Source organism: Molothrus aeneus, chromosome 21, assembly GCF_037042795.1.
Source record: "Molothrus aeneus isolate 106 chromosome 21, BPBGC_Maene_1.0, whole genome shotgun sequence".
Classification (NCBI taxonomy): Eukaryota; Metazoa; Chordata; class Aves; order Passeriformes; family Icteridae; genus Molothrus; species Molothrus aeneus.
Window position 1 is genome coordinate 1,733,334 of NC_089666.1, and position 15,931 is coordinate 1,749,264.

General features: G+C 51.6%; 1 protein-coding gene across 3 annotated transcripts in view; it reads right to left on the reverse strand.

Annotated features, from left to right (window-relative positions):
- PAX7 (paired box 7) overlaps nt 1–15,931 on the reverse strand; it is a 136,821-nt gene that overhangs the window by 42,402 nt on the left and 78,488 nt on the right. For all 3 annotated transcript variants that reach the window (XM_066563982.1, XM_066563980.1, XM_066563981.1), the window contains exons 6-7: nt 11,772–11,937; nt 10,106–10,302 (exon numbers count right to left, since the gene is read on the reverse strand). In XM_066563982.1, coding sequence (XP_066420079.1) covers nt 10,106–10,302; nt 11,772–11,937 — 363 coding nt within the window. The remainder of the gene's footprint in view (nt 1–10,105; nt 10,303–11,771; nt 11,938–15,931) is intronic.

Sequence of the window (15,931 nt, forward strand, 5' to 3'; positions counted from 1 at the left end):
CGGGGCTGGATCCCTGCCCGCGGCAGGAGGCGCCGCTGTGGGTTTTTCCTGCTCTCCCCAGGCGGGGCACAGCTGGAGCACAGCTGGAGCGCAGCTGCATGGAGCCGGAACGCGCACCCCGGGAATGCGCCGCGTGCCCCCGCCCCCAAATCCCAATTATTTCTTCCTTTCATTGCGTTCCTCGCTTTTAAGCGTCCCCTCTGCCTCGCTGCCCCCGCTCCGGGGCTGCCTCTCCCCCCATCCCGGCTCCCGGGGACATCGCGGCACGGAGGGGACGCCGGGCAGCGGCTGCGGCGTTGGTTGCTAATGGCGTTAATTGCTAATGGCGTTAATTGCTAATGGCTCATTTTCCCTCCGTGCCCGGCCCGAGCTCCCTCAGTAATCAGCGCTCGGATCCTCCCGGCCGAGCCCCTGCTCCCTCCCCAGGAGCCGGAGGAAGGGAGGTAAAGGAATTCAGGAATTCAGGAATTCCCGTTCCATCCAGCCTGCTCCGCCTGGCTCTGCCTGGGGACGGAGATTTGAAGATTTTGGGCACAGGTTTCTGTGTCTCAGCCCTTAAATTCGACATTTGGGGGCTTTTCAGGCACTTCCACACCTCCCCGCCTTCTCCTTCCTGCTGCCATCGCTCTTGTTCTTCTCCTCGGGTTTCCCCCACTTTTCTTCTCCTATTTCTTCCTTTTTCCTCCCCAATTTGTGTCCTGCTGCTCCCTGAGCTTGCAGTGCCTTGGGGGCCGATCCTGGGCCCACCAAAGGCAGCGCCAAATTCCCATGGGATTCCAGCCTCGGGAATCGACTGTTTGTTCCCAAATCCTTCCGTGTTCCCAACATTTTCTTATCGGTAAAACACGCAGGAACAACCTCCAAAGTGGGAATCTCAAATCCTTCCATTTTCCTATCTCAGTAACACACACAGGGAGAAACCTCTGGAGTGGGAATCCCAAATTCTCCCGCGTTCCCAATGTTTTCCTATCAGTAACACACACAGGAACAACCTCCAGAGTGGGAATCCCAAATTCTCCCGTGTTCCCAATGTTTTCCTATCAGTAACACATGGAGGGAGCACCTCTGAAATGGGAATCCCAAATCCTTCCATTTTCCTGTCTCAGTAACAAACGCAGGAAAAACCTCTGGAGTGGGAATCCCAAATCCTTCAATTTTCCTCTCAGTAACACACAGAGGGAGAAACCTCTGGAGAGGGAATCCCAAATCCTACCCTCTTCCCAACATTTTCCTCTCAGTAACACACGCAGGGAACCACCTCGGACTGGGAATCCCAAATCCTTCCATTTTCCTCTCTCAGTAACACATACAGGGAACAACCACCGGAGTGGGAATCCCAAATCCTTCCATGTTCCCAACATTTTCCTGTCCCAGTAAAACACGCAGGGAGCAACCTTGGAGTGGGAATCCCAAATCTTTTTGTGTTCCCAACATTTTCCTGTCTCAGTAACACACAGAGGGAACAACCACCGGAGTGGGAATCCCAAATTCTTCCACGTTCCCAATATTTTCCTCTTAGTAGAACACGCAGGGATAAAACCTCTGGAGTGGGAATCCCAAATCTTTCCATGTTCCCAATGTTTTCCTATCAGTAACACATGCAGGGAGCACCTCTGAAATGGGAATCCCAAATCCTTCCGTTTTCCTGTCTCAGTAACAAACGCAGGAAAAACCTCTGGAGTGGGAATCCCAAATCTTTCCATTTTCCTCTCCCTGTAACACACACAAGGAACAACCTCCGGAGTGGGAATCACACAGGGACTCGCACAGAACTCGGGTTATGGGAATAAAATCCTGCCTTTTTTGCTCCCGATGTGTTTCCAGCGGGATGGGAGTGCCCCAATCGATCAAGGGAGCCCAGGGAACCTCGGCAGGGAGAGCAGAGAGGCCCCTGGGCTATGAATTCCCCCCTTCCCACCCTCCTCCGAGCCGGAGTCACCGGGAATCAGGCAAAGAAGGACGGATCTGTTTTCACACGGGAAGAATGTTCCCTTCTCCCCCGTTCCCGGTGCCGGCAGCAGAGGCGTCAAACTGACAAGAGCAGATGGGCTTTGTTCGGTGAAATATATCCCCAAAAATGCCAGAAACTTTAGTGGAAAACAGGGCATGTGCAGGTTAAAAGTTTAGGGAGACGAAACCGAGGTGGAGCCGCTTTTCCCAGAGGAGCCCGGAGTGCCGGGTCCCGTTCCCGAGCCCCGGGGAGGGAAGGAGGCGGAATTAGCAGGGAGGGAGGGAGGGTTTGGAGCTCCCTGGGACAGTGGGAGGTGTCCCTGCCCTGTCAGGGGGGCCCTGGATCAGCTCTAAGGCCCCTCCAGCCCCAGCCAGCCCAGAATTCTGCGACGATTTTGGGTCATTCTCTCTGAGGTGACACCGCTCTTTGCCCTCCTCCTGCTGGGTGGGCCAGGGGATCACCCCCATGTGCTCCAAACGGTCCTTTGGGGTAATTCCTTTCTGAAAAAAAAAAAGCTTCTTTTGGGCTAAGAAACCCCCAAAAACCCTAACTAAGCTAAACTTCCAAACCATCCCTTTCCCTCCTCACAGGAGGAGGAGCAAAAGCAGCAGAAGGAAGGAAAGGAAAAGGGGGAAGGAAAAGGGAGAGAGGAAAAGAGGGAGGGAGGGAAGGGAGGGAGGGAGGGAGGGAGGGAGGGAGGGAGGGAGGGAGGGAGGGAGGGAGGGAGGGAGGGAGGAAGGAAGGAAGGAAGGAAGGAAGGAAGGAAGGAAGGAAGGAAGGAAGGAAGGAAGGAAGGAAGGAAGGAAGGAAGGAAGGAAGGAAGGAAGGAAGGAAGGAAGGAAGGAAGGAAGGAAGGAAGGAAGGAAGGAAGGAAGGAAGGAAGGAAGGAAGGAAGGAAGGAAGGAAGGAAGGAAGGAAGGAAGGAAGGAAGGAAGGAAGGAAGGAAGGAAGGAAGGAAGGAAGGAAGGAAGGAAGGAAGGAAGGAAGGAAGGAAGGAAGGAAGGAAGGAAGGAAGGAAGGAAGGAAGGAAGGAAGGAAGGAAGGAAGGAAGGAAGGAAGGAAGGAAGGAAGGAAGGAAGGGTGGATGTGGGGATGCTCCAGGATCCTCTGGAGGAACAGGAATGCCGGGGATGCGGAGGTGGCAAAGCCTGGAGGGAGAAGGAGAGAGGGGAAGGGAAGGCCCCGGTGTGGGGGCGTTAAGGGATGAGGGAGAACACGGCCCTACACCCGGCTAAGCCGGGAAATGAATCCTGATCCGGCAAAAACCCAGCCTGGAAAATTCGAGCGGGAGAAGGGTCTCCTTTCAGGGAAACGGGGAATCCTTAATGCTTCCTCCCTCAGCAACTGTAATGCCAGGATGTTCCCAATCTGCTTTGAGGGATGGAAAGATTAAGAATAATAAAAAAATTGCAATAAAATATGTGTGAACGAGGGGGTAATTGTGGACAAATGCAGCATTCAAATTCATTTTTCAGCTCTTTTACACACCATTTCAATCTTATTTTCTGCTTGTTAATGAGATCTTGTTGGTTGGGGTGGGCACGGCTGCCCAGTATCGCTCGGGTAATTGCACATAATTTTCTCTCTACCAGTGATTTGCATCAGATTTTTTTTTTCCTAATTCTTTGCTATTTAAAACCCCTCCTCCTTTTCCCCCTTCCCCAAATCCCCCCCCCACCCCACCCCCAAATCTCATCCTCTCCTCCCCTTCTTTCTTCCCCTCCCTTTTCTCCTGGCCCAGCAAGACTCATTTTGAATGCTTATTACAGGCACAGTGTCTCCGACAAAATAAAAAAAAAAAAAAGGAAAAAAAAAGGGAAAAATAGGAAAAAAAGGCACCAGACAGAGAAAGGGATTGGTGGCACTGAGAGAAGGGAGACAGAGCGGCCTCTCCAGAGCCAGGAGGATCCCTGGAAATCAGGGAAAGAATTCCCAGAGCCTGGAGGGATCCATGGAAATCAGGGAAGGAATTCCCAGAGCCAGGAGGGATCTCTGGAACTGAGGGAAAGAATTCCCAGAGCCAGGAGGATCCTTGGAAATCAGGGAAGGAATTCCCAGAAGATCCATGGAAATCAGGGAAGGAATTCCCAGAGCCAGGAGGATCCATGAAACTGAGGGAAGAAATTCCCAGAGGATCCATGGAACTGAGGGAAAGAATTTCCAGAGCCAGGAGGATCCTGGAAATCAGGGAAGGAATTCCCAGAGCCAGGAGGATCCCTGGAAATCAGAGAAGGAATTCCCAGAGCCAGGAAGATCCAAACCTGGGATTGGGAATTCCAAGACTCTGGGAATGAATTCAGGGAGCACAAACCCAAAGCCACTGCCAGCCCTGAGGAAATGAAAGCCACAGCTCCGGGGAGGTGACCAAGTTTCTCTTGGCTCTTTGTGCCTCTGGAATTGTCCCAATTGTCTCAATCCCCGCAGATCCCGCAGGGCTGTTGGGAGATCCTGAGCTCTCAGGAAGGACAAGGTCTGCAGTTCCTGCCTTTGAACCCCGTTCTGAGCCGTTCTCCAGCCCCACCTGCTCCAAGCTGAGCGGTTTTGGCTCTGGGAAAGCCCTTGGAGACCCTAAGGGCTGCAGGGAATGGGCACACGGATTTAGGGCCGGGTCTGGAGCTCAAAGAGCAGCAGGAATTGTAGAGGTGAAACAGTGCAACAAACCCTCCAAAACCCTCCAAAGCAAACCCTCTAAAACAAACCATCTAAAACAAACCCTTCAAAACAAACCCTTCAAAACAAACCCTTCAAAACAAACCCCCAAAACAAATCACCCAAAACAAATCACCCAAAAAAACCCTGCAACAAACCCTCCAAAACAAACTCCCTAAAACAAAACCTCAAAAACAAAGCCCCCAAAAACAAACCCCCAAAACAAACCTTGAAAAACAAACCCCCCAAAACAAACATCCAAAACAAATCCCCCAAAACAAACCCTGCAACAAACCCTCCAAAACAAGCCCTCTAAAACAAGCCCTCAAAAACAAAGTCCCCAAAAACAAACCCCTGCAACAAACCCTCCAGCAAACCCTGCAACAAACCCTCCAACAAACCCCCCAAAAACCCACAGAGATACTTGAAAAGGCAGAAGAGATGTGGCAGAGGAGGCTCGTGGTGAAAAGCAGAAGAAAATATGGAAAAAAAATCTGATTTCTTTTCTGTTTGTGGGGCTCTCCCAGCATCAGCCAAAGTGGCCCCATTTTGGTCCTTTGATACTCAGCTTAATTCCCCAATCTCCGCCCTCAGCACCCAGTGCAGCACACACAGCTCCTGAAGGGCTGGCAGATCCTGACTGAGACAGAACTGGATTTAAAACCGAGTTTAAGGCCAGGCTGGATGGGGTTTGGAGCACCCTGGCCTATTATTATTATCATTATTATTATTATCATTATTATTATTATCATCACTGTATTTAGTTCATTCTCAATTATTGAACTCTTCTTATCTCAACACACAAAGTTTTACTTTGCTTCTCTTTCCATTCCAGGGCTGGAAGTGAGAAACAAGGCCGGGACAAGGAGTTGGGTCAGGCTTAATTTCCAGCTGGGCTTAACCCCTCACCAGCCCAGCCCAGCCAAGCTGGTGTTTTCGGGTGAAGTGTCACAGAATCCATCGGGGTTTTTGTGACATTTCACCCGGGATGAAGTCACGGGAGCCAAAATTCCCAGCTGAGCTCTGGGATGGAGGCGGAGCAGCCTGGGAAAGCCGGGAGGATCCAGCGGCTGAGCTGGGCTTTGTGCGGCTGAAAAACCGGGACTAAACAAATCCCGTGTGAGGGTTGGGCAGAGCTCACGCAGGATCAGCCCCGGAGAGGGAGCACGGCCGGGGATGGACCCACGGTGGGCACCCCAAATCCCTCTTTGGGAATGGGAATGGGAATGGGAATGGGAATGGGAATGCCACAGTGACCATCCCAAATCCCTGTTTGGGAATGGGAATGGGAATGGGAATGGGAATGTCACAGTGACCATCCCAAATCCCTGTTTGGGAATGGGAATGGGAATGGGAATAGGAATGGGAATGGGAATGTCACAGTGGCCATCCCAAATCCCTGTTTGGGAATGGGAATGGGAATGCCAGAGTGACCATCCCAAATCCCTGTTTGGGAATGGGAATGGGAATGGGAATGTCACAGTGACCATCCCAAATCCCTGTTTGGGAATGGGAATGGGAATAGGAATGGGAATGGGAATGTCACAGTGGCCATCCCAAATCCCTGTTTGGGAATGGGAATGGGAATGCCAGAGTGACCATCCCAAATCCCCATTTGGGAATGGAAATGAGAATGGGAATGGGAATGTCACAGTGGCCATCCCAAATCCCTGTTTGGGAATGGGAATGGGAATGGGAATGGGGATGGGAATGGGAATAGGAATGGGAATGCCACAGTGACCATCCCAAATCCCTGTTTGGGAATGGGAATGGGAATGGGGATGGGAATGGGAATGGGAATAGGAATGGGAATGGGAACGGGAATGCCACAGTGACCATCCCAAATCCCTGTTTGGGAATGGGAATGTCACAGTGGCCACCCCAAATACCCATTTTCTGTTGGGATTGGGAACATCGTGGTGGCCACTCCAATCCTCATTTTCTGTTTGGGAACAGGAATGCCCAAATCCCTGTTTTCTCTTTGGGAACGGGAACACCACAGTGGCCATCCCAAATCCCCATTTTCTGTTTGGGAACAGGAACACCACGGTGGCCATCCCAAATCCCCATTTTCTGTTTGGGAACAGGAACACCACGGTGGCCATCCCAAATCCCCATTTTCTCTTTGGGAACAGGAACACCACGGTGGCCATCCCAAATCCCCATTTTCTCTTTGGGAACAGGAACACCGTGCTTCTCCTCCCAGACTCCAGCTGCCAGCACAGCCCGTGGATTCCAGCCAGGACACCCAATCCTGGGGTAACTGGATAGGGAGCAAAAGCTGGGAGCTCCTGGGCCCCTCTCCTTGTCTGAAGTGCCAAGAAATCTCCTCCTGCTGCTGCTGCTGCCATGGGGGAAATGAGAAACCTGGCCAGAGACAAATCACCATCACCCTCAGCTCCCACTGTGGGTTTTCCAACCTTCTGAACTCCCTCTTCATCCTCTTCTGAGCCCCCTCTTTCCCACCCCTGAACCCTCTCTTTCCCCCATCCTGAGCCCCCTCTTTTCCTCCTCCTGAACCCCCTCTTTCCAAACTCCTGAACCCCCTCTTTTTCCCCTCCTGAGATCCCTTTCCCATCTTCTGAGCCCCCTTTATTCCCCCTACTGAACCCCCTCTTTCCAACATCCTGAACCCCCTCTTTTTCCTCCTGAGTTCCCTCTTTCTCCCTTCCTGAGCTCCCTCTTTCCCACCCCCTGAACCTCTTTCCAACCTCCTGAACCTCTTCTTTTCCCCCTCCTGAGTTCCCTCTTTGCCCCCTCCAGAACCCCCTCTCTTCCATCTCCTGAGTTCCCTCTTTCCCCTTTCTGAACTCCCACATTCTTTCCCCCCTCCTGAACCTCTTCTTTTCCATCTCCTGAGCTCCCTCTTTCTCACCTTCTCACCTCCTCACCTCCTGAATCCCCTCTTTCCCCTCTCCTGAACCCCCTCTTTTTCCTCTCCTGAGTTCCGTCTTTCTTTCCCCTTCCTGAACCCCCTCTTTCTTTCCCCCCCCCTGAACCCCCTCTTTCCCTCTGGCTGATCCTTCCCCCCTCGGGCAGCTGGGAGGGTGGAATTTTCCTGGCATTTCCCTGGAATGCCCCGGCAGAGCCGGATTGTGCTCAGCTCAACTCATAAATCCCACAGAGCACCCCATAAAGAGACCCCCCCCCCCCCAAAACTTCCCTAATAAAGGACAAATCCAGGAGTTCCTCATCCTGCTGGGAGCATTTCTCATCTCCTTCCACTAGGAACAGCAGAGGGCTTGGAAAGGCAGGAATTTTTTGATCAGGGAATGTAAAGCAGTCGGGAAATAACCTGGGTTAGGCTCTCAGCACACAAAGGGAACAGACGAATTTCCACACCGATATCTTGGCCCTCACATGATTAAAAGCTCTGGGAAAATGGGAATCTCCTCTTCCTGGGGGTGCAAAGCTCTCTTTTCTTCAGGCCTGCCAGATAAAGGATCCTCTCTTTCCCATACAAAGGGCTTATGGGCTCAGGGATATCTGTCCCCAGCCTGAGCCTGGGGGCAGGGGAATTTGGGATTGGGATAAGCAGAGGAAAAGCCACGGTCTGGTCCTTTCAACGAGTCCCCGATTCTGCAGGACTGGGCAGGAGAGGATGAAGGGAAATGGAAATTGCAGGATGGCCTTCTCTGCGCCTGGGGCTCATCCCAGGCATCTCATCCCCGCCTTATTCCGTGGGGATAAATTGCACTTGGGATCATCTGAGTTAATCCTGGGCCCTGGCCCAGCTAACCCAGGCCTGCCTTTCAATCCCAGCCTGTATCCTCTGAGCCTGAGCACAGTGCTCTCAGAAATCCCTTGTCAGAGGGATATCAGCCTATTCCCCCACAAATGTCCCTGTTTGGAGCAATATCCAGCCCTGTGCCAGTCACGTTTCAGTATTTTCCCATCTAGTCCCATGCCAGTCAATATTTTCATATTTTCCCATCCAGCCCCATGCCAGTCACATTTTAATATTTTCCCATCCAGCCCTGTCCCAGTCAATATTTTAATATTTTCCCATCCAGCCCTGTCCCTGTCAATATTTTAATATTTTCCCATTCTGCCTTGTGCCAGTCACATTTCAATATTTTCCCATCCAGCCCCGTGCCATTCAATACCTCAATATTTTCCCATCCAGCCCCATGCCAGTCAATGTTTTCATATTTTCCCATCCAGCCCCGTGCCAGTCACATTTCAGTATTTTCCCATTCTGCCCTATGCCAATCACGGTTTTCCCACTCAAAGCCAAAAGTGGGGGATTTGAACCATTCCAGAGAAGTGCAAAGTTTCCCTCTTTCACTGACACTCCGTGTTTGTTTTCACACCCAGACTGCTGCACCTTTACCTCCACAGCCCCTGGTGTCCCTGTTTGTTGGACTCCAAACCTCTGCAGCTTTTCCATTCCTGGTGCCCACCTTGTTTCTCCTCCTCATCCTAAATTATTTTGGTTTCCCATCCTAAATAAACTGATCCCTCTGAAACAACTGCTGCTCTCCACACAACTCCACATCCCACGAGCGACCAAGAGTGGAAAAATGGGATTTGGTGTCCCTCAGGATAAGGACAAGTCCTGGCTGCTCGTTTTCATTTCCACTTGATAACAAAGGTGAGCTTGGAGATTCCTTCCCCCCTCCACAGCTCACCTATGCCTCGTGCAGGATTGTCTGCATGAATTTCCCCAAATCAAACCCCAAATCTCCATCTCTGAGCTCAGCTCCGTGTCCAGCCAGACCCGGAGGAGCTCCAGGTTGTGCCTAAATCAGCCAGCCAGGATGAGCTGCAGAGTCCACCCTCAGGTGTGCTGTCCTTGGGGTCACCCCCACCACCACAGGGCCCCCTCTGCTCTGGGGTGGTTCTGGGGGCGCTCCAGGTGTTGGGGATCTGTCGCAGACATCTTTTTATGGAAAATCCTTTTCTTAGGATTTTTCCTCCTGAGAAGCTGAGAGGGCTCAGGAACAAAATGTACCCAATGGTTATCTGCTGCTGTGGAATGCAACAGGTGCATCTGGGATTGGGCTCATGTGGTTGTTTCTAATTAATGGCCAATCACAGCCCAGCTGGCTCGGAGAGAGAGTCCAAGATAGAGCTTTTGTTATCATTCTTTCTTTTTCTATTCTTAGCTTAGCCAGCCTTCTGATGAAATCCTTTCTTCTATTATTTTAGTATAGTTTTAATGTAATATATATAATAAAATAATAAATCAAGCCTTTTGAAACATGGAGTCAGATCCTGGTCTCTTCCTTCAGCATGAGACCCCTGTGAACACCATCACAGGGATCCCCTCACCCCAACCTGGCTGTGGGAACAACCAGCGCTGGGCTCACGACAGAGCTGCTGCTCATTAACAAACCAACTAATTGCTCTCCCTGCAGGAATTCCTGACCACAACAACAACCACCACCACCACCACCACAACAACAGCCACACCAACACCGAACCCAACCCCAACAACCGCGGTGCCGGCTCGGAGCTGCCCGTGCTCGCGGAACGCGGAGAAGGCTGGAAAGGGGCACCTACCTGCGGGGAGAGGCCGTTGCTGACGGGGTTCATGTGGTTGGCGGGGGCTGCGGCGTTCATGAAGCTCTCGGAGTAGCTGGAGAAGCTGTGCCGGGCGCCGTAGGCAGAGCCGGAGTCGGCGGCAGCGGCGGCCAGGCCGCCCTGGTGCATGGTGGAGGGCGGCAGCGGCTGCGGCCGGTGCACGGTGCTGCCGCCGTCTGCGGGGACACAGGGACACCAACGGGCTGGGATCCCCCCGGGAAACCCCGGGACACCCCCGGGAGATTCCTGGGAAACCCTTGAGAAACCCCCAGGAGATCCCTGAGACACCCCCGGGAGATTCCTGGGAAACCCTTGAGAAACCCCCAGGAGATCCCTGGGACACCCCTGGGAAAGCCCCGGAAAACCCCCGGGAAACCGCTGGGAGACCCCTGAGAGACCCCCAGGAAACCCCCAGGAGACCCCTGGGAGACCCCCAGGAAACCCTTGGGAAACCCGCAGGAGACCCCTGGGAAACTCTGGAACACCCCCAGGAGACCCGTGGGAAATCCCTGGGAGACTCCTGAGATACCCCCAGGAAACCCCCAGGAGACCCCTGGGAGACCCCCAGGAAACCCAGGAATGGCAGCTTGGCCATCCTGGGAGCCAGCAGCTCCACACTTGGTGAAGTTTCTGTTTTGATTCTGTTTTCCTCCCCCAAAAAAGCCCAGGAATCCCTTGGGAAAGGCCAAAGGCAGCTGGAATTAACGATGTTCCTTCCACTGGAATATTCCCACTGTTGAACAAGGGAATAGAGATTTACCCACAATGAGGTAAATCCCATACAATTTGAGTAAATAATAAATAATAAATTGGATAAATGCCCAATTTACAAGGTAATTCATTAATTAACAATATTCCTTCCACTGGAATATTCCTGCTGCTGAACCCCAGAATGGAGATTTACCCACAATGAGGTAAATCCCATGCAATTTGGGTAAATAATAAATAAAATATTGGGTAAACGCCCAATTTACAAGGTAACTAACTAATTAACAATATTCCTTCCACTGGAATATTCCTGCTGCTGAGCCCCAGAACGGAGATTTACCCAGAATGAGGTAAATCCCACATAATTTAAGTAAATAGTAAATTGGGTAAATTGGGTAAATTTGGGTTTGTTTGGGTATATGGGTAATGCCCAATTGGGTAAATTGGGTAAATGCCCAATTTATGAGGTAACTAATTAACAATATTCCTTCCACTGGAATATTCCTTCTGCTGAACCCCAGAATGGAGATTTACACAGAATGAAGTAAATTCCACACCATTGGAAATCCCCAGTTTACAAGGCAGCTGGAATGAACAATGTTCCTTCCACTGGAATATTCCCACTGCTGAACCCTGGAATGGAGATTTGCCCACAATGAGCGATCACCCACACAACCCCAATTTACTGGGATGTGCTCCATGTCCAGAACTCCAGCAATGGCACAGGGGGACACAGCAGAAGAGGAGAAAACGGAAGAATTTCCATGGACTTGAGGAAAAACCCCAATTTTCCCAACTAAACCAAACCCACAAGAGGCTCCCAGCTGTCCCAGGATGCCCCAGCCCAGAACGGCCCAAGGAGAGAATCGGGGGTGGTTTGGAAGGGACCCCAAAGCCCTCAGCAGAGGGGAGCTGGGAAGGGGAACAGGGGGCTCACCTTGGGAGATGGTGGTGCTGGGGTAGGAGGAGTCGGGCAGCTGGTACGGGGGCAGCGCCGGCATCCCCGTGGGCGGGAAGCCCCCCGGCAGCAGGTGGTTGAAGGCTGCCAGCTGATTGGCTCCTGCCTGCTTGCGCCAGCGCGCCCGCCGGTTGCTGAACCACACCTGGGGGGACAGAGAACACCCCACAGGTGACACCTGAGCAATGCATGTCACACCTGGGGGACAGAGAACACCCCCTGGGTGACACCTGAGCAATGCATGTCACACCTGGGGGACAGAGAACATCCCACAGGTGACACCTGAGCAATGTGTGGCACACCTGGGGGGACAGAGAACATCCCACAGGTGACACCTGAGCAATGTATGTCACACCTGGGGGACAGAGAACACCCCCTGGGTGACACCTGAGCAATGCATGTCACACCTGGGGGGACAGAGAACATCCCGTGGGTGATACCTGAGCAATGCATGTCACACCTGAGCAATGTATGTCACACCTGGGGGACAGAGAACATCCCACAGGTGATACCTGAGCAATGCATGTCACACCTGAGCAATGTATGTCACACCTGGGGGACAGAGAACACAGAGAACACTCCATGGGTGACACCTGAACAGTGTCTGTCACACCTGGGGGACAGAGAACATCCCGTGGGTCACACCTGAGCTCTGCCTGTCACACCTGGGGGGACAGGAAAGGCCCCATGGGTGACACCTGAGCTCTGCCTGTCACACTTTCTGGCAGCACCCTCTGGCCAAAGCCAAGCCCAGGCTCGAGCTGCTCCTGGACCATGGCAGGTCCTTCACCCCTGGAGAGTGGAGGTGAATCCCCACCCCCCTCCTCACTTCCCTCTCCCCGCTGACCCCAAACCCCCATCCTCGGCCCCCAGGATTTTGGGTGGATGCTGCTCCCAGCAGCACGTGGGGGTGGACAGGGATTCACAGAATGACCAGGTTGGAAGAGACCTTCAAGATCATGGACTCCAACCCAGCCCCAACACCTCAACTCAACCCTGGCACCCAGTGCCACATCCAGGCTTTGCTGAACACACGCAGGGATGGGGACTCCACCACCTCTCTGGGCAGAAGCAGAACATTCCAGAACTTTATCACCCTTTCTGTGAAAAACTTTTCTTGATATCCAACCTATATTTCCCTGAGACTGTGTCCTCTGGTTCTGTCAGTTCCTGGAGAAAGAGCCCAACCCCACCTGACCACAGCCACCTTTCAGAAACTTCTAGAGAGTGAGAAGGTCACCCCTGAGTCTCCTTTTCTCCAGGCTGAGCACCCCCAGCTCCCTCAGTTGTTCCTCACAGGGTTTGTGTTCCCAGCCCCTCTCCAGCCCCGTTGCCTCATCTGGACACACTCAAGTGTCTCAAGGTCCTTTCCACAATGAGGTCCCACACCCACCATGGGGTTTGTGTGCTCCCCAAAAGTCCATCCCAGGGAGATGCCCCGCTGCCACCTGGCCCGTCCCTGCTCTCTGCGAGGCTGGGAATTCTGCCGGAGGATTAAGCGCCATAATAGCGGCACTGTTAGGAGGGATCAATGGCCAGATTAGCATCGTGCTCGCGGTGTTAGACAAGCTCGAGAGATAAACCCGCCCCGCAGGGAGTTCGGGGCTCGGCTCCTCCCAGAGCCCTGCCGAGCCCTGCCCTGCCTGCAATGATACCTCAGGTTTAGATTTTCTATTTTTCAGGTTCTGTTCTGCTTTAGTGTGTGGGTCTGGGCTTTATTTTAGGGATGGGAAGTAAGGACATCGGGCAAACAAACCCCCGGAGCAGTCAGGATTAGCACGGCTCCAAGCAGTGTCCTTGTAAAGCTGAGTCACAGCACAGCTCTGCTCCCTCGGAGGCTGGGAGAGCAGCCACCGGCTCCCAGGAAAGAGATGGACACGGACACACCTCGGGATAACAGCCCTGAAAAGCTTCCCCAGCTCCTCCAGCCTCAGCGTTGATGGAATTGCACCAAGCTCTGTGCTGGCACCAGCCCCAAAACACTTTGCCACCCATGCCTCAGGTTTAGATTTTCTATTTTTCCCATTCTGGGCTGACATCTCAGGTTTAGCTTTTCTATTTTTCCCATTCTGCGCTGCTTTAGTGTGTGGGTCTGGGCTCACATCAGGGCATGGTGAGCTCTGCACAGAGCAGGGACACAAAACAATTCCTGCTCCAGCTGGGACCAAGGACAAATGACCCAAATCTCAGCCCAGGAGCACAAACACCGTGGGCTGGAGAGAGAAAAACAAGGATGGGACTGCATGGGCTAAAGCTGGAATGGGACAATGAACTGCAAAATGCAAATGGAGCAGAATTTATAAAAGTGAGAGACCCCATGACTGGTCGTGCATTTTGTGGCCATTTTGGGTTCATTTTGTGCCATTTTGGCTCATCTTGGGTTCGTTTTGGGACGATTTTGGGTTCATCTTGGGTTCATTTTGTGCCATTTTGGGCTCATCTTGGGCTCCTTTTGTGACCATTTTGGGTTCATTTTGTGACCATTTTGGTTCATCTTGGGTTCATTTTGTGACCATTTTGGTTCATCCTGGGTTCGTTTTGTGACCATTTTGGTTTCATTTTGTGACCATTTATGTTTGTCTTGGGTTCATTTTGTGACCATTTTGGTTCATCTTGGGTTCATTTTGCAACCATTTTGGTTCATCTTGGATTCATTTTGTGACCATTTTGGTTCATCTTGGGTTCGTTTTGTGACCATTTTGGGTTCATTTTGTGCCATTTTGGGTTCATTTTGGGCTCATTTTTGTGACCATTTTGGTTCATCTTGGGTTCGTTTTGTGACCATTTTGGGTTCATTTTGTGCCATTTTGGGTTCATTTTGGGCTCATTTTTGTGACCATTTTCGTTCATCTTGGGTTCGTTTTGTGACCATTTTGGGCTCCTTTTGTGACCATTTAGGTTTGTCTTGGGTTCATTCTGTGACCATTTTGGTTCATCTTGGGTGCAGCCCTGGCTGGGCTCTTGTGCTGCCCAAGGTGGATCCCTTGAGGAGATCCTTTCAATAAATCCCTATTTTATTCTTTAACTCTGTCCAGTCTCTGTTCTAGCTCAGCCTTGCCAAGGCATCAGCAAGAGCTCTGCAGCCAGCCCAGGACAGTGCTGCAGCCTCTGCATTAAAATAAACCCAGCCTAAACACCGGGGCAAAGCTGAGCTCAGCTCTGCTGCTTCACCTGCGAGGCTCCAGAGGAGCTTTTGCAATTCTGCTGCTGAACCCCAGAATGAAGATTTACCCAGAATTTGGGGTCACCCACACAACTCCGATTTATGGGATGTGCTCCGATTTATAGGGGTTTGGCATTCCTGGTGGGTTTTACTGGGGGAAATCTGCATTTCTGCGGGGTAAAAAGGGTTTCCTAAATGTTTTATAGGGAGCAATCCCATTTCTGCCAGGTAAAAAGGGCTGCCCAAGTGTTTTATTGGGAGAAATCTCCTTCTGCAGGGTAAAAAGGATTTCCCAAATGTTTTATCAGGGGAAATCCCTATTCTGAAGAGCAAAAAGGGTTTCCCAAATGTTTCATTGGGGAAATCTCCTTTCTATAGGGTAAAACGAGATTCACAAGTGTTTTACCAAGGGAAATCCCTTTTCTACAGGGTAAAAAGGGCTGCCCAAGTATTTTATCAGGGGAAATCTCCTTTCTGCAGGATAAAAAGAGATTCCCAAGTGTTTTACCAGGGGAAATCCCTTTTCTGCAGGGAAAAAAAAAGGGTTTCCCCAGTATTTCATCGGGGAAATATTTCTGCAGGGTAAAAAGAGTTTTCCAAGTGTTTTATTGGGAGCAATCCCATTTCTGTAGGGTAAAAAGAGATTCCCAAGTGCTTTATGAGGGGAAATAATTTTTCTGCAAGACAAAAAGAGTTTCCTGAGTGTTTTATCGGGGGAAATCTCCTTTCTGCAGAGCAAAAAGAGCTGCCCAAGCTGCCTTGTGGGCTGGGTTTGCTCCATTTCAGCACAGAGGGCTCTCAGGCCAGGTTCTCTTTGGGGTTCACGAGGATAAGCTTTCAGGCCAGATGAGAACACAGCTGCTGGGCTTTGGGAGGCCTCAAGAGCTGCAAAACACGATTGAATTTCACAGCAATGGGAAAAAAACTGAGCAAAAATCAGGAGTGGGGGAAAACCCCTCCCCTTCTATCAGGTTCC